Here is a 21,624-nt window from a genome sequence, read left to right on the forward strand (position 1 = left end):
GTCCACATTTCAAGAATATTACTGGTAAAGATAGGAAAAACACGTAACATTTCGTAAGAGCGCGTAATACAAGCCTTTGACAGAATAATGTAATACCTTCAAATCCATTTTCATTCATCGTCATCATCATCAATATCGATAATCATGTAAGTGGCAATACAGATCCGTTCCATGCTCACTGATGCTTGCGACAAGTTACAAATGATTTTTTTTTTACTTATTTTCTATTTATTACTACTAGTATTTATTTTTGTTTGGCCACATTGCCAATCTATTCAATGATTCCAAAAGCAAGATAGTTATCAACCGTACTATATACGTACCAGGTAATCAGCTTTATTGTATAATGGAATGAAAATCACTACAGTAATGTTGGCATGACGTTACAGGAAAAAACAAACAAACGGACAATAAGATAACATATGTACATTAGTTAAAACGAATGCAGTATAGTTTCGATTTTTTTTTTCAATGACTCTTGCTGCAACTATGAACCGATGCCAGTGAGAATGTGCCGTTTTGACATCTGGTCGAATTGATATTATAATGACATAAAGTATAATAAAAGTGTAAGGAGGTTACCACATGGAATGCCTCAAAGGAAATTATTTGTATGGGCTACCACAATAGTGTTCCGACATCGGTTGATATTGATTTTATAGTCGTAAACCAATATATAGCATGCAGTACTTATCTTTTTAAGTAAAATGAAGTAATTACACAAGATGAAATGTAGCTAAACGTACTTTTAGTGATAACCACAAATTATCATGACTGAAACATTTTGAGTCTTCTATTTTTTTTCTTTTAGTACTCTCTACAAAGATCTAGAACATGCGGGGTGACATTAAAAGTCGTATCCCAGTTGGGATGACTTTGAAAATCACCTCGTCTGTGGCCATTTCAGAATCACGTAGGGCACGAGTTAACCATGTGCCCTTAACCATTATATCCGACTTGGGACAACGTCACAATGAGTATCTGCCTCCTAATTAGATACAATGTATTTTAATTTTTACGTCCATAGCATGGACGCCGTTCCCGCCTTCTGTAAGGCGATGTCTTGTCTGTAGTTTGAGTTGTCAGACCTCGACCACGTGGGGAAGAAATAGAGACCGGTGATTCGTTCTACGTCCTGGAGACTGGCTCGATGCGCCATCAGATACTCGTCCATACTCATCTAGGGAAGGAGAGAATGAATAGAGGCATAATGATAAAATCAGCTAAAGGACTGGAGGATGTAACAACTTCAATACTGAAAGAGAATACACTGTATATTGTACAGTGACGTTGGTTTACATCGTATTCTCGTGTTGGTATTGCGTTATGTTAACACTGTAGAAAACAATATCAACAGCTTTCAACACCCCGCTGTGTACAGAATCTGACAGCAACATTTTAACACTTGAATGACACAATGTGCGTTTGGAGCACGGGACGATGGTAAGCTGCACAAAGAAAACTTTTTTTTTTTTTGAATGTGACGTGGAGAAAAAAAAGACAACTGCCGCATTTTTATGTCTACTCCACATCCAGAACGTGTAACAACAGACTTGAATATAAACTTTATCATTCTGATGAACTTTGACCATGGAAAATGAACTCAGGTAGCACTATGAATTGTCAAATAAATAAATTGATAGTAGTAGTAGCAGTAGTACATGTAGTAGTAGTAGTAGTACAGTAGTAGTATTTATGATAATAATAAATATGGTGTAAAGATGTCTCGAGTGTATCTCTGACTGCTACTTGGCTCGCATCTGGAGCACTCGGTACATAATTATTTTCACAAAGGAGTCTTGATGATAACTTGAACTTGACTCAAGGACGGATGGACGCCATTAATTTGCACATGGTCCTATTTCCACTGGGCAGAACAAATAAGTGTTGCTAATGTTATGTTATTAAAGCGTGACAGTCAAAATATTTATTCGGTATTACGATGATGTCATACCTGGCAGGGACGACCCAGGTTGTTGTGTGGCAGTATAAACGCCATGATTTCCACATCCGAAGGCAAACACGACCTCACCTCCGTACGATTAGCACACCGTGAGGCGACGACGAAGTAGTGTGATGGGACCACCGTAGGACCAGCCCAGGTCATTCTGATCAAACAAATCGAACCAAAATCTGTGACTGTCTGGAAATTTGTATAATTCATATGCAGTCGCTGGATGCAGGATGGTGTTAACAACTGCATGTTATGGTTCCTACCAAGCACAGAGCCATCCTATTGGTTGAACAGTGGAACTGATTTGGCATCAAAATTTGTGGATGTTGAACTGCAATAATGAATCTATATACAGAAAATTCTTTCCGATTAGTCTTTTACTTTCATGTCTGTCTTTCTATCATCACAATTCAATGTCACAATCCCAGTGCTGGATGAAAAGTTTAGATGGATAATTGTTAAGATGCTGCAAGAAGATTGCCCGTGATTTTTCCACATTTGTATGAACGACTTAAACTTTCCTCAAGGAACTCATAAACGATGGTGCTCACTTTAAACCAGATGTTTCAACACGTTTGGAATATCGGTACAGTAATGAGTGATTGTCTATTGAAATGATGGGTTTGTTGTTTTACTTGGTAAACTTACGCTTTGGCCATGGTGGAAGGACTGTCAACCACGCCATTGTGATCGAGGTCGTAGACGGGTCCCTGAACGATGTTGATGTTGGCAGAAATGCTCGTCCAGGCAGAATACTTACTCACCAACTGACTCCAAATTTCTGCAGAAAGACATAACGTTTATGATTATCAAACAAAATCTGATTACAGCGTATTGGGATAACTAACTAATGTATATCAAGAATAATCATTTGCACACATTTGTATTTCTCTTCAGTAAACGTTCATTCATTTGCTAACTGACCTCTGCAACCTGCAATACATGTTACTGCACGCGGAGTGAAAACATAGCAAAAACTCCAAGCGTGAAAATGTTTCTTTTAATGAACGTACACGTAATGACCTACAATTATACGTTCATATGAGTATAAAAGCCGCAAACGCGACAGAGATGATTGTGTAGGCGTACACTTCTCTTCAACTCACCTGATTCAAACATGGAGTACTGAGGTACGATGTTTGATGAGACGATAGATTCGTCGGGTTTTCCAACGGCTGCAGCTGAGTAAGGAATGAAAATTATAATCATAATAAACATGAGACTATTCAGCAAACAAATAATTGTAAATGTATCATCCATCTATGTAGAGGTGAGAGTGTTACAGAGCAATATTATCATGGATTTGCGATATACACGTGTATAAGCGTTGATTGAAAGATCGGATCACCTAAACATGAAGTAGAGATTGAAACTTGCTGAAGTTTAGTTTCACATTAAACTCGCCGCAGAACAATTTCAAAACGGCACCTGTCACAAGCTAGACTACATAATCCAGGGATGATATGAGCAGCGATATGATGTTAAACTTGATGTTTATTACAGTTCCAAGGGATACATATTGATGATGATGCGTGCTGAAGACATAAGTCCTGTGGACTATTCACCACTCTGTCGTGACGAGCATGAAATCATCTTCAGTAATATGGCTCTATATATACTATTGGGAGCACATCCCATCACGACATAGACAACATAATTTTCAAGGAGACAAAAACAAACAAACAAATTGTCACATGAATTAAGTTTTAGTCTAATACATGTATGTAATTTGCAAACGCAAATTCTTTTGTAAGTAACTTGGCAACTGGTTGAGGAAAAGATCATGTACCAACAACACATGTACGGTGCCGGTATATAAAATCAAGGAGGTGGAAAGAGAGGTTTCCAAACACCTCAGTCATTGAAAGTAACACTGATGGTCACTTGATGTTTTCATTCGGGAGCTTACTAGGTGTATTGAGTGTGCCGTTACAAGTAATTTCCAAGGGTTTCTTCTTATATAGAGACCCAATACATTTGGGTGCAATAAGGTGGTAATCTTACTCGGCTGGAGGAGGTACGACTGTTTGATGTTAAGCGCCACGTCTCCTGACGTGTACGTCAAACAGCGTGGGTTCTCGTCCATCGCCAACCTCGTGTCGACCAACACACAGCCCGACGGATGGAGTCCTGGGAAAAACTGAAAGTGGAAGAGGAATACAAGTTGACTGAAAATGAAATTACTTCGCCAGGGATGCCAAGTTCAAAATTTTTTTATGAGTGAGATTTTCATGAATCGGCATCTCGGCGAGTGAATGTGCGCACAAGCGAGGGTGTGGGAGGGGCTTTTCACCCCTGTGGCCTCCTACGGTAGGGAGCTTTTTCAATTTTTAGCTCTTAATGATGTGATCAGGTGCATACTTAAGTGACTATTTTTTACTTATTTTGAAAGACGAAAGGAAAATAAATATTATACCTTCAATTGCAACTATCATTTTAATCTTTTGAGCTATGTTCATTATTAAAGGCCCAAGTTGCAGATCGTGAGATCTAAATGCTTGAGTCTCGCGCAGAATGCGTGAGACTTGGTAGCTCTGCTTCACTAATATATGGAGTAAAGACACAATCAACTAATATTTCAGAAAATGTAAGTTAAAAAACATTTCTGTAATAATAATAATGATAATAATAACAATGATGATAAATAACACTTATAAAGCGCATAATATTGACGTTTCTAATTGTTGTAGGCCGATAATAATTATATTTCTCAGGACAGTGATTGAGCAGTCGTAGTTGCCTAATGTAGGCCTAAATTCTGATTAGGTGATAATGCCAATTTGCAGTTGATACAGTATCATAAAAGCTAGTTGAACACATCTTCATTTCAGACTCACATTAGATGCTAGTGTGACCGAGACGTATTTACTAATGACCAGAGTTCTGTCATAGGCCGTCACGTAAGACGTGTGATACAGCTTACAAACCGACCCGGAACCTGGGCTGGCTGACTCCAGGATCTCTGGCGGCCCGAAGGGTACGTGCTGCTGGACTGAAGAGAGAGGACGAAAACAACCAGTAAATGAGAAATAGAAATGACATGCGTCTTGGTTCGGATGTGATTAATTGTGACGTCTTTTTCATAGGAAAACATTTCTTTCTTAAAGAAATATACAGCGAATGAAATACACTGTACTTTATTAAAAAATTGGAGTCAACTGCATGACACCTTAAAGGGATGGTATAGTTTTGGTGAAGATGGAGATTCACATGCTAACTTTTTGTGAGATGATTAGAAACCACTGATATTATGTGAAATATTAAGAGCATACAATTTTAAAAGGAATTAAAAGTTTATTTGAAGAAAGTCTGTTTGAAATGGCTGAGAAGAAAAAAAAAAGGAAAGCAAAACAAAGTTGTCTTATAAAAAGGTGGGTCCCACCTATTACTAGGACTACTTTGTTTTTGGATATCTCCGCCATTTTAAAACCGATTTTCATCAAATAAACTTTGAATTCCTGCCAGAATTGTATGCTCTTCAATATTTCATATAAGTGGTTTCTAATTATCTCACAAGAAAGTTAAAATCTGAATTTCCGATCTCAACAACTACTATACCATCCCTTAAAAAAATGAAGTATAATGTCAAATCAATTCCAATCTCAGGATGATACAGCTGTATTTTATACCAACGTGAAGGGATTAATGATATGCTCTTAGAGTGTAACGCAAAATAAACACTGTACATGTGTACTTCCTATCGATCGGAAAAAAGTCAGAGAGAACAAAGCCCAGATTCCTTAACACTGCATGCAACATTAATTTCCCATCTATGTGAGTCATGTGTGTGAAATTTGGGCATATTAGACTCAGTGACACAGAATGAGTTAAGGGTAAAGCTGACGCACCTGTGCTTTCCGTAGTAGAAAGGGCAATGTTGATGCGTTCCGTTACAGGAACCGTGCTCGAGCACGTACATCCCAGTTCGTTCATGTAGTTATCAATGCTCACAGATGCAACGTACGGACACGTGCCCTCCGAGGCGAAGGCCATAGAAGGGACGGGGAAGGTCCCCGCATTTCTTAGCAGGCTGTTCAGACCACCCTCCGTACCATTGTGGAGCTCTGGTGTTAAACCCAAAATTTCTTGACAGGTGGAATAGGAAAAAAAAAGACGAAAATATTAATAGATTGAAAAAAAAAACAAGAGTAAATGATAACAATCATTATGACGACATCGATAATAATTACAAAGATAGTAATGTTTCAACTGCTTACAAATACTAGCGACGGTTGGTAGAATAACAAAAATTCACTAAGCTAAGGTCAACTGGAATAGGAGAACATGTTTGTCCAAGCATATTTCGTTGACCCTTGGTCAAAAACCAATAGTTTCTGGCGATATATGTAAAAAAATGACATCAAAATCTTTGCTGCTTTACTTGATAATACTTGATGGTCGTGTAAGATGGCGCTCATGTCACATCAATGTTACCTACTTGTTGAGCTAGAATAGACAGATGAATACAGTCATTTTGAGTAACAACCCAAAAAAGCCTCACATTGTGATCTACACTCCTCGCCGTTATCTCTCGTTGTTACACTAACATAGTCTTATTTTTTTACAGATGAAAAGCTACACATCATGACTGATATAACTTTGTAATATTGACTGCTATTCAATATTCGTATTCGAATACATACTCGTCATCATGTTGTAAATGTCGATGTTGTTGAAGTCTCGTACGCGATGGTTAACTTTGAAATTATTTCCGAAACCGACGAAGACCCCCTGAAACGAACAAACAAACATACAGATATACAAGTAGGAAGATGTTGCCAGCTGCTTTGGACCTGGTCGAGGTAATTTCCACACTGGTCTCCACATCGCCTAAAAGCTGGTGCACACGTTAGTAACGACCTTGTCCTTTCCCTGATTGCAGACCTTTATTCAAAATGTACAGATGACATCTGGCACCATTATGTCAAAATGACTTCAAATCGAACTTAGTTTTTTATTTTCACAATTTTTCTCTTCAAACTGATCTGTCATGACATGCAAGGACACAACTACTTTTTGCTTCATAATACCTTTATCCGTATCATAATATCATTGTCGTCTTTACTTTCTGTCAGTGTGTCTGTCATATTCAATATATTAAACAGGGGCGGATCCACGATTCCGTAAAGAGGGGGCGCGTTTACAAAATTCCCCCATTTTTTCTTTTTATTTCTTTTGTTTCAACAAAAAATAAAGAGGGGGGGGGGGGGCGTGCGCCGGTTGCGGTCCTCCCTGGATCCGCCACTGCTAAATGTCTTTCTGGTGGGACTATACAGTACACTTTCATGGTATGATGATAAATTTGGTGTTTATCGTGAATAGTACATAGTAAATGATAAACTAGATAACTCTTGAAGTGAATTGCTAATAAAGCTTAACTGTTTGAGTGTAATATGTTTATCAAGTTCTTACCTCCATTCCGTAGGCCACCGTATCATAACCGTTGCTGGCGTGTTGGCAAAACAGTTGGCTGTAATCAGTGCTTTCTCTGCAATAGGGCATGAGTGGGAAAAATAACATTTTTCATTTTTTTCTTTGACCATGACAATAATTCAACTTTGCGACGATGTTAAGTTTTTGTCGACGACAAAATGTTAGATCCACCGCCATTTAATATAACTATTTTAGTATTACCAAAGTGTCTTTCCCCTTCCCCACCCCCTCTCTTCCTATTTCGTCGTCTGGTCTTCCTAGTCTTTCTACCTGCACTGTCCAATACAAACTGGTAGGGGCCTACTAATAGTTCAGTATCAAACCTGGGTCATAATGTACACGAAGGGACTAAAGAGGCATTGTTATATATACATATATATATATATATATATATATATATATATATATATGTATATATATATATATGTATATATATATATTATATGTATATATGTATATATATATGTAATATATATATATATATATATATATATATATGCTTTCAGGGAAAAGGTAAAAATATTTCTGTCTTTCATATAAATGCTCTGGATCGAATATATGAAATATGCAGTAATCGAATCAAAATAGATATTAAACCATAAATTATAAACGTAGTGCGAAATTAGAACCAATCACTATTTTTTTTTCTTATCATGGCTACAACTGAAAGCACTGAATAATCGGTGATTATTTTGATAGGCAGATGAAGTTCAAATTCGTCAAATCAGTTGTCATAGGCACATTTTGTTGAAAATGATATATCCCATGCCTAAGGGGGAATTACTAGTACTACACTGAATATTTATTTTATCTATATTATACCCTACGTTCAAAGCCCCCTCCCGCTCTTCAAAATCACAATAGTCGCCTGCTAATCATAATGCATTTCGACAGACAGGGAGAAGAAAGGGGTGCAAATCAAGAGACCGACACCCACGAGTTATACAGCCCACGAGTCATAGAGCTCACGAGTCATACAGCCCACGAGTCATAAAGCTCATGAGTCATACAGCCCATGAGTTATACAGCTCACGAGTCGTACAGCAGATGAGTTCGACACTAAGCTAAACAGGACCACGAGACCGACCCATTAAGGCCCGTGTTGTATCTGTCGAACTCGTGGGCTGTTTTTACCTAGTGTCGAACTCATGGGCTGTATGATTCGTGAGCTGTGTGACTCATGGACCTCTTTTCAATGTCGAACTCGTGGGCTGTATGACTTGTGTGTGTGTCTTGTTGGATGACCCCGAAGAAAGGTGTGGAGTCAGTTCAACATCGTTTATAAGATCATCAGCTTAATCTTACCGTGCAAAGGAGAAGCCGCTCTTCATGAGTACGTACACATCATCAGGCACATGTTCGTAGGAGTAGTGGAAACGAGTCGGCAGCTCATGACGCATGAAGACTGAGCCTTTGTCCGAGAACTTACACTGGTGAGAGAGGACAAGATTATCAAGATATTGTAAATATGGGGTGGCTGAATAGCAATTTAAGAATTACCTAACCTTGCTGAGTGAGCTTTTAGAGATCCAAACTGATGATGGAGTAATCCTGCTCTAGTAATTACGCCCATGGTTTCTTTTGTCATGGCTACTACTATAGCAAGGAGACAAATGCAACGCATATATGTTGTTTGTTTTTTACTTATACACCATCTTTTCTGATCGGCGAAACAGGGACGTGTCATCATGATTGTATCGTCATCTTAAGTACGATTATAAATTTCTCAGATTTTTGTTGCTTTATTAGAACAGCAGCAGTGTCATTGGTTAACACACACACACACACACATACACACAGACACACACACACACACACACACACACACACACACCACATAAACGACATGAATATGGCATTGTTTTATCAGACCATTGCACATCATGATGGCCTGGTCTTGGTTGTGTTGGTATTAAAACACGAGAGAATGGTAAAACCTCAAGTAATATATATTCTTGTAGATATATTTCTACAGCTGCCCAGTCATGTAATAAAATGAATCAAACGAGACACAGAAACTTGCAGGCGACTAACAATACTCACCCGGAAGAACTCGGTGAACTCCTCATTTGTGTTGTAGTTTTCATCGGCTGTAGAGATAAGAGTATTTTACAAGATGAGGTTAGAATGTTTTGGAACCCACTTACCATTTATGAACAATGTTAGTAGCTCTGTCATTCCCTCTAGATACTATTTGATTGATTGGTTTTGCTGACTAGCCGGTAATGTAGGGAAAAAAACTATAGCTACTAGCTTTACCCCCGAGCCATAAGAATTTGGAACACTCTCCCTGCCAAAGTAGTAACATCAGGTACTTTGATGACCTTTAGGGGTGCAGTCCTACCTGTCATTAGACAGATGGCGCCGCCCCCTACCCTCAAGATGTGCATATCCTATAATCAATCGATACAACACGTCTGAACAGCCCTTATAACAGATGCAGGCACAGAGATGCTCTGAATATCAGAAGTAACATATTTTTGTCATTGCATAGTCTTGCTGTCCTCTTACGTTTTTTTTTCTCTTTCTTTTTCAAGAACAATTTTATAGACAAGGCAACGAACTTTCAGAAATCCATTTCATATTGTTATTCTGAGTTATATCTGAGTTCTACCTGAGCTTGAGACGGAGATACTGGCGAAGGCATTAAGGTAGTCTGGTGTAGTATCCAGCCCGACAACACTCGTCACCTGTAGCGATTTAAAAATAAAAAAAAGATTAAAAACACAATGCACGGTATTGTTCTATGCAATGAAAGGCATCGACATACCTTTTTCCCCATCTAACAATGAGAAAAGGACATTTGTATAGTCACCCCTAATCAGATGTAGGCCTAATAACACTTTTTATTTCTTACTGATTTGGTAAAGCAAGAGTTTGCTAATTGCACGCTGTGATGATGAAATCATGCAGAACCGATACAGCGGGCTTTTATACTACTAATGGAAATGATGTACAATCAATACCACTAATAAGATGACTTTAACTGTCATCACTGTTCTACGATTGATATTTCTGTAACCAACAATACTACAAGAGCACCAAATGTGACTATTGATATACTTCCACACACGACAACTGCAGTCAGTGGTCCTCTAATACCCTCTTTCACAGACGATAATATACATAATATAGGGCCTATTATGGTGAAATATTAGGTATAATTGAGGAAAAGGAATATAACTATCGATTTGGTTGAAATGGCATTACCATACGTGTCGTACTGTACAGGCCTGGTATACTTAGACTTACATGACTTGAGAGGAATTCCACATTTTCGTTGCCGCCGCCACACGTTGTAGGCGTGAGTCCCGAGGGGGACACCACGATGATATTGAAACACGCTAAATCTTGATTCCACATCAGATAGTCCAACAGGCTCCCGATAGCATCATCGATTTCCTTCATAGTTTCATTGGCCTGTCAGGGTATTATGGATAACAGGGTTTTTTTTTTCTATAAACATGTAAAAAGTACGCCTTTTCATGTTGTGCGTTTCATAATGAATATAATATACCATTTGCTAAAAAACAAAACAAAAACATACGATCTATGTGTGGATAAATCATACACTTAATGAACATTGGTAAAGAAAATTACGAGAATCTAATTATGTTGGTTCTGAATATTTTATCATCTTTAATATTCATTGTTAGTGTTCAATTAAGGAAGAATGAAAAATTCTGTTTTACTTAAGCCATCTATTATCCATAATTGTTTTAAGTGTAGAATTTTTAAGCTCTCCAAATTCCTAACGTCAAGAATGATTCTGAGATTGGAACCCATTCTAGAGGGGAAAAAATAGTATTGCTCTTTTAATTGGCAAATGCTTGCATTTTATGTATTTCGAGGAGATCAAATTGATTTAATCCATTCCATTAAAATCTTCTAATAACAAAGATGGGCAACGAAATTCAGAGGTTTCTATAAACCAGATGATAATTTCTGCAGCTCTCAGCCAAGATATCGACAGAGGACGTGGAGGGAGCACGGTGAAGGGGACGAAAACGAAGAGAAACTCACCCGTTCTGAGTAATGTTCGTACAGCCTGATATCCTCAGCGAGTTCATTGAAGAACACGGTGATGAACTGGGGACTGGGGAAAGGAAAGAAATGTCATAAAAGTTTAGCTCCGTACGAAATGAGTATTGTTTGTTATTGGAAGGAAATTTCATTTCATTTTCAACAACACAAAGCATTTAGGCCTACATAAACATAGTAACACAAAACTCAGTACAATGTTGTTACAAAAAAAAAAGATTCTGACTGAACTGAATAAGAAATTAAGATTGTTGGAAATGGAGGAGAGATGCTGAAAATTAAATATATTAGATATCACAATGTATCTTAACTTCTGTTCTTTTGTGTATTTCCTTATCAGGGACAGGTGGAGGGATCTGGACGAAAACCCACGTCCTTTACATGCCTTTTTCCAAGTGTATTCCTTTCTCTCTGTTTTGTATGTTTTGTTGTTGCTGTTTTTTGTTGAAACAGACAGTATATACTATAGTACGTGGACGCTGAAGCTATATACCATTCCTATATGCTTCCTATTATTCCTACTATTACTACTAGGCCACTATACTACAACTTCTATACTATTATTACTGCTACCATTATTATTATTACTACTACTACTACTATACTACCACTTTTACTAAAGCACTTCTTCAAATGAAAGAAGTATTATAACTCCCAAATAACGGCGAATTCTTTAATTCTACTTTCGCTTTTGCGATTAGTTTCGCATACCAAAAAACAAACAAACAAACAAACAAAATTGATACCATGGTTAATGATCTTATAACTGGAATGGACTCGAAAGATAACATTGAATTCTATGTTATTGCTGTAGGCTACCTTCATAATCTGTATGCAAATGTAATTTTCTACAACCGACTTACATCTTTGCCACGTCATCCTGCTCAATCCATCTCTTGACTGTATCCATTTTATCTCGAGGTGTCAACAGTCTGCAATGGAAAGTAAAAACATTCTATCAAAATGTTTCCATGTTTATCTGTAATTGCAAGAAAAATGAAACATGTCAGGGATCTAAGGTATGTGTAAATGCTATACTATATCATTGGATAGATTTCGTGTCGGGCTGTCGTTACGACTGACGATGAAAATTTAATTTTTGTACTCTTCTTCAGATTCTTAAGGAATTAAAATTCTAACAAAGAGCGGAAAGTACAATAAATATAGAAGTGTTATGAGATAATGAATGAAAGCGATAAAAGGGAGTATCGCGTCAAGTACACAAACTCTGAAATTGGAAGACTCTAGGTTGATCTTGGCTAACTCGAACGAAAGGTATAGAATTGAACTGCAAGGAACCAGTGGAAAGGTCAATTATCCTTTGACAGTTGGATTTCAACATGTACTGAGACTTTTATACCCCTTTCATAATTGGCCAAAAAGCACGGCACGTCCTCTGGAACTCCGTGTTCATCCCAGACCACTGTCAAGATGAAAGCTCGACTTGGCGAGAACACAGCATGCATGAACCGCGGATGAACACGGCGTGAAGTTCGTGCTAGTTAGCACGAACACGGCACGTCCTCCGGAGGACGTGCCGCGTTCATCCCAGACCACTGTCAATATGAAGGGCTATACATACAGGCAATGGGGATAAAGAGCCGTGCCTAAAGGGACACAACCAATGCAGCAAGGGGATTTGAACCACTGACCCCAGACTGAGAGCCCATGGTCCCAGTCACTAATACAACGGATCGAAAGGAAGAGGCCTTACCTGTTAAAAGACTGATAGTAGTTTGGTCGTTTGTTGATGGTTTGGCCCTCATCATTCTCCATAGTATTCATGTCACCACCAAGCCACGAGTGGCTGGCCGTTATCACGCCTTGCTCTCGGGCCGTAGCCCACAGCTACGAAGAGAAGAAAAGAAATAGAAATAGAAATGGTAAGGGAAATGACAACAGAATTAAGAAAAAAAAAGTACAGTAGGATAAGGAAATGAGAGGGACAGAAAAAAAAAAACTTTCATGACTGTTCGTTTCACATAAATTTCATAATGCAATACAGGTAAACACGGCAGCAGTAACAATTCACTTCATGTGGTTTGGTAACCTTTCTTCAGTATGTATACGAGTTCTATCAAATCGATGTTAATCCTTCCATCACTCACACACGAAGGTCAATTTGAGATATTTATGACTCGATATCCAAATCAAATCTTTACATAAAGACAGATTTTCATCTCGAAGAAAAATATACGATCTTTCGAACGTCAACATGATCAATATTGTTGATGCATTAATTTTAACTGAGATATCAATCGAATTTCAGATATATTCTTGTCTGGCTTGTAAAATACTAGTCCCTCTTTTCTTAATTGTATTGATTTATACGAAGTGATTTGCATGAGGGGAGTAAATCACAAATTATCTATGAGTGGTAAATAACTCGACAGGAGACCATAATTATGAAATGACTTACTGGTGTGGCCTTATACCATTCTGGGTCTCGTAGATTATTCTGTGACACTCGAGGCTCAAAGACGCTAAGCCCATCCTTCATGTAGTCCGACCTCACCCCGTGACTCTGGGGATACCGACCCTGTGACAGTTGCACAACAAGACAACAATAAACCAAAAAAAAAAAAAAATGCGAAAACTACACTAATGAGTAGAAATTCCTCTGAAAATAATCGTTCATGGTTTTGATGAACTTATGCTCAGTGATGTACGAGGAACATTGTTGAAATTTCCTGTTACTGTGATATATTCATGATGTTTATTCAAATCTTTCACAATAATGCGCACTAACATAATATTTGTTCCCAAGAAAGGAACGGTTTCGCAACGAGTGGTGATTCCGTCGCCTGGTGGGGATAACTAACTTGTTCACCCGGAGCGGGGGGGGGGGGGGGGGGGGGGGGGGGGCTGGTAGGGGGTTTTAATGGGGAAGGGTTTATTACCCGGAGCGGGTGGAGCTGGTAGAGAGTTTTGGGAAAGGGTTAATCAGCCGGGGCGGGGCTGGTAGAGAGTTTTTTGGGAGGGATTCTTACCGTCAGCAGTGTCCACAGATTTGGGTAAGATGTACTGGCAAAGGAGCTGATGACGTCATAAGAATATGTACCACACTGGCCTAATGAAAGAAAAAAGTGTAGGAATTCTCAGTCAACATTGCTGTATCACTTTCTAAGTCTGTGGAAATAACTCATAATCTAATTCATAACTTCAAGTCATGTACTATGTTCAAGATCATAGTTGCATTATTTTTCTTTTTTTTTTAGGCTTTAAAGATGTGTATTTAGAGGGAACATTTATACTATTTTGCCTCGAAAAGAGGACGAATTTCTTTACTTTAAATTTAAAGTATACTTTTCATGATTCCTTACAAATTCCTTACTCTTTGCAATTGCATTATTCTAGATTTTTGTGAAAACATGAATACGACAGAGAGAAATAAAGCAAATGTTTCTACATAGTCTGCTACGAAAGCAAAATTGTCTTCAGTAATTTTTTTTTCTGCATATGTGTTATTTTATTGAAAGCGATAAATGCATATATATGATATCAGCAGTTCGCTAACCTGGATCAATGTGCACAGAAACAGACCTCGTGCGATAAGGCTAGATTATTTCAAACATGGAAACTTTTTGGGGGTCATTTATATTACCCTCTATCATTCTGTGATATTCAAATAATTTTTCAGTACTCCTACATCTCTCCTCATTTCCCCCTCCCTCCTGCACCAACAATAACAACAAGTGTACTCACTCAGTCGTTTGATGTTTATCGCGTAATCACGAGACGTGTTTCTTAAGTCAGTTGGCAATCCGTCAACGGCTAGGACAATGAGGGGACTGTGATCCCTATTCGTGTATCTGGAAAACAAATACATGGTAACTAGACAAACTAAATGAGAGCAAGGCGAATCAATGGAAGATTGGTCTTGATGGATCGCTACAAAGCTCATCAAATTTTAGAAAAATGCATGTTACAACTTTTTAATAGTCGACGATTTAAGCATCTAGTGTTGTCATAACGGACAAGGATTCGATCATAGGTCATGATACTATTCCATGGTCATATCAATGTAGGTGATCCTTGTACATTGAAAAGAAAAGTTTCAGTACATTAGTAGAATAAGAAACAAAGCTACATGCCACTAGCCCGTTACAGTAGAGACGCTGTAAAAGCATGACGTTCTTTAATGTATTGATAAATCAAGATGGAACAATAATTTTACATATATCATTTCTGAATAAAGAGACTATTTCGATTGACTCAGACATTGTTTGAAAATTAAGAAAGATGATAGTCTACACAAGTTATTAAGTATGTCACAATTGAGAAGGTAAGAAAAGGATAGAGCGATATGTTAAAGAAGAACAGACTAAACAAAGTAAACTTACCTGTCTCTGTTACGGCATCCAAATCGACACTCCTCTCCGTATGTTCTTGCAAACTCACCGTCACGGTAAATAGCTGTGAGTTTGAAAAAGACATGTTCAAAATGAACTGTACCATCCTCGGGACAAAAACATGATCTAGATCATACTTGACGAAGATTTTTTTGTTTTGTTGTTGTTGTTATAGCAAAGACAGCTTCCACCGTCTTCAACGTGGTTCATATCGTAAAACCGCATTTTACTTATCTAGTCTACCAGAACGGGACACTGAATAACGAAGCAAGATACAAATTGTGACAAAAAGCAAATAATTCTGACCAGATGTAATTTCAGTTTTGATAGAAATCAAGGAAAAAGAATGCCTTTGCCAAGAAAAGGGCATTTTAATCCAGGAGCTGTGATAGAATGATGAAAGTCAATTCTCAGGGGTTGAACTCTAAAGTTTGATATTTCTTTTTTTAAAAGACGTTCGGGGATTTTCCGAAGTACTAAAAAGTTCACAAAAAAGTTCACATGGTATTTGTAAGTGCAGGGAGTTCTGTTTACCGACTGTGTCGTATGTACTTCACAGAAAACCCACCCAGAATACCAAATAAAAATTCCTTTTCAATACATTCATATATGAATATAAGAATATATGAATATATGAATATATGAATATATGAATATATGAATATATGAATATATGAATATATGCATATTCGAAATATCCTCTTGTTCACTCACCAACACCGCCGAGGGACAGGCCAAGAGCCAGGGCCATGAAGATCACAACCAGGAAAAAGACGAGCTATGGCGGCATCAAAGAAACGTGAAACATACACAGTTTAGGTAATCGTATTACACCAGACAATAATCCTCTAGTGCGAACTTCTTTTGTGGGAGTAGGCCTACTTTATAGCTGTGTCATTATTTCAGTAGCATCATGCTGTTTGCTGGCATTGAGGGATTTGGATTATAATCTCTGACTGCAACGTCGAGGCAAAAAGTAACACGTGGGGGGGGGGGGGGTCTTTGAGCGAGAGAGGAGATATCGGAAAGAGGAAAGGGAACAGGTTAGTTCAAACTTAAAGCAACAGAAATTCACTGTGGTACATGTATTTCACTGGTGCAAAGCCTTTAATATAAACCATATCCCGTTGAAAAAAAAAATAAGTATACGTATTCTTTTGCCATGTACTCATGTACATGTAACTGCATGGGTTTGAACAATTGCTTTTGAACTTACAGATGTTAAACAAACCCGTAAACTATTCTTTTGATAATATTGACCTGCCTGTTGATAAGTAGTAATTTATGATTTCAGCAAGCCTAAGATTTATGTTCACTGATGTGTGATAAACATAAACTTTTCGTGATCACAATTCCGTCGTGAGTAGGCCTGTAGTTCAAGCTGAGCATTTCTTTCTTCATTTAAAACGTGCATGCAAATACCGTATATAAAATAATTACCATACACTCTACTATTTTGCCCAAATAACATAGGAAAATAACGAAAATAAGTAGTCAAGTGCAATATTTGTCAAAAAAGCATGAAATAATTTCTCTTGATGATGGCGGGCAGCTGTGTCTTAACTTTGTCATTCGCTTATCTGTGTATCATGAAATCTGAATGTCAGGTGCATGTACACACACGTATGTTTGAAATGGATTCTTTCATTTCTTCAACATGGTACACAGGTGAGGGATATTTGAAAAATAGATATGCTATCTCATTGATTTTTTTATTGGTCGTTGCTATGGTGATTTTTTTTCCATGTTAAGCACACAGCTGTTGCACACATCCCAGCATTACCCTTCACCTTTGCACGCATAATGTTTCTGAACTGATTTAGAAGTTCAGGTGATTAATGAGAAAACCACGAATAATACTGAGAATAATAACACTTCTTGCATGCCATACTTCAAATCAATAAATCCGCCTGATTTTACAATCGTTTTGAGACATTGCAGCAGTACACAGTGCAAATTAAAATGGGAGACACATTACAACGAGTCAAGATTTATATGGCGTCGGGGTAAACAAAAGAAAAAAGAAGAACCTTAACATAGATTCAAAGTGTAAAGGCCGCACGGCCAACACCATAGCTATACATATATGTTGTGTAAAGAAATGGGGGGGGGGGGCAAAACTTTATGTTTTGATCATGTCAGCCTGTAAAAACTTTGGTATATATATTACCTCTGAAACAAGCAAAACTTTTTTTCCCATTTGAGCTTTACGTTGACCAAATGGAGATAAAAATGATGTTCTTCATGGTGGAAACAGCGTGAAAAACTTAAATCTTACTTTCTATTGTTGCCTTAAACTTCTTTTTCATGAAGTGAAATGATTGAGACATACGAATACGAATCATATTAATACTGACTGGCCTTTAATTCAAAGACACGCCAGAAAAAATGCACCCGGAGAAGCAAATTGCACTCGTCTTCTGCTCAAGTAGCCTGAGTTTCGCTATTTGAGTTTGTTTTCAGAATATTTTACGCCAACTGTATATAACAGAGCAATTGATGATGATCCGTTAGTTTTATAGTCTGGAAATGTATCCAATAAAGAACTTTTCGCATGTAGGAAAAAGTTAATTTTACATCATCACCAATCACTAATGACAAGCTTCTAGTATCAGTCAATTGCTTTGATGATATTTGCAACCGTAGTGGTATTCATGGAATATACATTGTATGTTTCATGTGAAATTATGATAAGAACAACGATTGGAAAATGCTTTACGGATCATGCCAACTGAGCCAAAGAAGAGTGCTAAACATGATTTTTTCCCCTTTTTTTTTTCAGGATGAAGCGCATGTTTTTTTTTTTTCTTTGAAGCAATCTGGAAATGTCCCAGTAAAGATATTGATTTCGTCCATAGTGATTAAAAAAAAATATATTTCGTTTCATAATGTTTTGCTGTATTGACGGTGTATTCCCCACGCATTTGATGACACTTACGCACAGGATCTGCACCGAGACACACCAATATTAAAGAAAATGGCGCCACACCACAGCAGCGTACGTTGTGTTAAGTAGGATGAGTGAGAGGGATTGGTCAGTGATCACGTGATAGGAGCAGAATTGGTTGGTTGATGGAGAGAAATAATGTAGTCTCCTCAAAAAGAATGGTTGGAACATTTTTCCAGTGATGAGGAACATGCGAAAACATAGATGTGGAAATGAAAAATCGGCAAGTTAGAAAACGAAAATCAAACATCAAAAGTACTATATAGATTAACACTTTTCATGCCAAAATGTTTAAGAACGTCAAACATCTAATTAGAAGATCCATAATCTAAATACTAATCATAACAGACGTAGTAGTGCACAGGGTTAAAATCAGAGATTATGAGAGAAACCAGATGTCCACAGTGGAGTATCGTTTAAGCCGGTAACTTCAGTCTTTCTGTGTATCAATCACATGCACGAAATGTAGTTTTGATACAGCGATATGGCATTTGTCTGAAGGCAGTTGAACTATTCACACAATAAGAACATCCGAGCATGGATGGCATTACTATCATATGGCTGAAAGCAGAATTCTAGTCATATCAGATTCAGCGTGTCAAGAGATGGTTCTTAGAAACCTAGCAGTCAATGTGCCATCAGTCATATTTTTCAAGTAGCATTGAGAAAAATGATGTAGTAGAGAGCCTACTACTATGGCACACTGCGTTATATCCGACTTGAAGTGTGCAAATTCGCATATTTCTTTAACGCGATTTGTGCGGATGGGTTAATGATATTAATTCTGTTGGACCTTCAAGGAAGGTAACGACAGCGCAGACTCCAGTTAATGCTAACCGTGCTGAATTATGTCACAAATAGAAAACTAATAGAAAATAGAAAACACACACAAAAGCAGCAATTCTCGTACACTCTTAAAACATCCGAGTCAGAACTGACCCGGAACTGGGTCCGTTGGGGTCACACACCGTTCCGGGTCTGAAATGACAAGGAATGGGGTCAGATGTGACCCATTCAGAGTCATGAATTGGGACAGGGTGACCCCATTCGGGGTCTTCATGACCAATATCCAAGTCATTTTTTACCCCAGCGGACCCAGTTCCGGATCACTTCTGACTCGGATGTTTTAAGAGTGTATATTTGATGTAAATGAGTGAATTGAGAAAGGAAGAGTCACTCACCCATAACTTCTTTTCGTGGCGTTTATACCACGGCCTCTTATCCTCCTCCTCCTCCTCCTCCTTCTCCTCATCCTTCCCTCTTTCCTTATCCTCCTTTCCCTTCATCCTCTGTGAAACGTGAACACACACACATAGTACAATCAAACAAGAAACCCCGACACTGTATTAGTGTGCTACCATATCCAGTGCAATCACCGAAAGCCATATAATTCATCGATGGTCATCCTTCCTAGTTCCTAACCATTTCCCTGAATATCAGGGGAAATATTTTCACACGACTTTGCAAGTAATTTTCTCTTGGAGCTTTTGGCGTCTTTGAGCTCCTATCGCATCAAGAAATCTGCATAATCAAATATTTGCTGAATAAGTGACATCATAACAGGAATTAGAGAACATAGAAAATGATATCATTATGTCTGTCAATGCAGTTGTGCTCTGCTCTTTTGGGTACTGCTCAGTTTTTATAGCAAGAATTATTGCATAAAAAAATGATAATAAAGATGTCAATTTTTATCACTCATTTATGTCCGTTTAAAATGTACGGATCCTCTGATTTTATTTCATTCTTCTTCTTTTTTTGTTATTTTGTAATAAACTCGGTTTGTCATAATCCTTTCGAAGCCGTTAATCAGCTTTCACCAATTGCAGTCGTCAGCACAGTTATCATAGTTGGCATTTTATTGGTCCTTCATATACATGGAAGGATATAGATTAGTTTGTTTGTCATTTTCTGTTCAATAATATATTTCATACCCGGCTTTGGAATATCATTATTCAGCAACTAAAAAGGGGGATGTCCACACTCACAGACGGACTGAACGAACGAACAGACAACAAGTTAACACGGGGAGGCGGTGGAGGAGAAGGATTATGGGAAGGGGCTCATATCACGTGACACTCACTTATACCATTATCAGATTAGGGGGAGGTAGGGTGGTGGTGGGAGGGGCGATTGACAGTTTTTGACACATGCGCTTATAATGATATTATTTTGACAACATTTCATCCCAAATAATTCAAACCGAAATCCTAGAACCTGCTCGTGATGTTGCGGCGGCGCTTGCCTGGCATCGCAACACTATAAAGGACCAAGACGTAATTTGAATTAGCAAATATGCATACATGCGTATATACAGTTCCGGGATATATATTTTGTGCAAACTCCTTGCCCCCATGAATCTCACATATATAGCTCACGTTGGATAAGAGGCAGAGGTGTTGGGATACACATTACCGATTATCAGCAGGATACTGCTAAAAAGGTAAGCAAACAAACAAACTAACAAACGCAGAAACAGCAACAACAACAAAAACAGAAAATATGAGTGCGATCAGTGAATATAACGACAACACCATAGCTTGGTTTATTCTTATAGGTTATTACAAAAATCATAAAAGTCGCGATGTAGAATGATGAACTGTTAGTAATCTCCTCACACCAGTCGTATGGTTTGCTGGGGGTTAAATGGCTTTGCGATAAGCCATGCTGCCACCACGGATGCCTTCAATGTAAATGAGAGTAATATATTTTTCAGAATGATTTTGGATATACAGTACGTCGAATTAAAATGTGCAGGAATTAAGCCTATACAAAAACGTTGATGATTCGTAACAAATTGTTTATATATTCTTTGAAGATCATGAGTTGGGTCCGATAGATTTTTTCCCCTAATTTTTTAAAGCTTTTAATCAAGGTGACTCCCGGTTTGGTTGTCA

The 21,624-nt window shown here is 37.9% G+C and overlaps 1 protein-coding gene across 1 annotated transcript in view; it reads right to left on the reverse strand.

Annotated features, from left to right (window-relative positions):
- Nucleotides 1-21,624, reverse strand: part of LOC139727794 (venom phosphodiesterase 2-like) — a 95,207-nt gene that overhangs the window by 64,171 nt on the left and 9,412 nt on the right. Inside the window, exons 3-24 of the mRNA XM_071638767.1 lie at nt 19,909-20,016; nt 16,501-16,558; nt 15,772-15,844; nt 15,134-15,240; nt 14,419-14,498; nt 13,848-13,967; nt 13,143-13,276; nt 12,292-12,360; nt 11,411-11,483; nt 10,640-10,807; nt 10,002-10,077; nt 9,431-9,477; nt 8,693-8,817; nt 7,367-7,442; nt 6,598-6,685; nt 5,803-6,039; nt 4,792-4,946; nt 3,959-4,094; nt 3,061-3,135; nt 2,603-2,735; nt 1,955-2,108; nt 1,020-1,180 (exon numbers count right to left, since the gene is read on the reverse strand). Of these exons, the coding sequence (XP_071494868.1) occupies nt 1,020-1,180; nt 1,955-2,108; nt 2,603-2,735; nt 3,061-3,135; nt 3,959-4,094; nt 4,792-4,946; nt 5,803-6,039; nt 6,598-6,685; nt 7,367-7,442; nt 8,693-8,817; nt 9,431-9,477; nt 10,002-10,077; nt 10,640-10,807; nt 11,411-11,483; nt 12,292-12,360; nt 13,143-13,276; nt 13,848-13,967; nt 14,419-14,498; nt 15,134-15,240; nt 15,772-15,844; nt 16,501-16,558; nt 19,909-20,016 (2,453 nt within the window). The remainder of the gene's footprint in view (nt 1-1,019; nt 1,181-1,954; nt 2,109-2,602; nt 2,736-3,060; nt 3,136-3,958; nt 4,095-4,791; nt 4,947-5,802; nt 6,040-6,597; nt 6,686-7,366; nt 7,443-8,692; nt 8,818-9,430; nt 9,478-10,001; nt 10,078-10,639; nt 10,808-11,410; nt 11,484-12,291; nt 12,361-13,142; nt 13,277-13,847; nt 13,968-14,418; nt 14,499-15,133; nt 15,241-15,771; nt 15,845-16,500; nt 16,559-19,908; nt 20,017-21,624) is intronic.

The sequence above is a fragment of the Diadema antillarum genome, unplaced genomic scaffold (assembly GCF_040938485.1).
Source record: "Diadema antillarum isolate AM-2024a unplaced genomic scaffold, OU_Dant_1.0 seq00000152_RagTag, whole genome shotgun sequence".
In the NCBI taxonomy this organism is placed as follows: Eukaryota; Metazoa; Echinodermata; class Echinoidea; order Diadematoida; family Diadematidae; genus Diadema; species Diadema antillarum.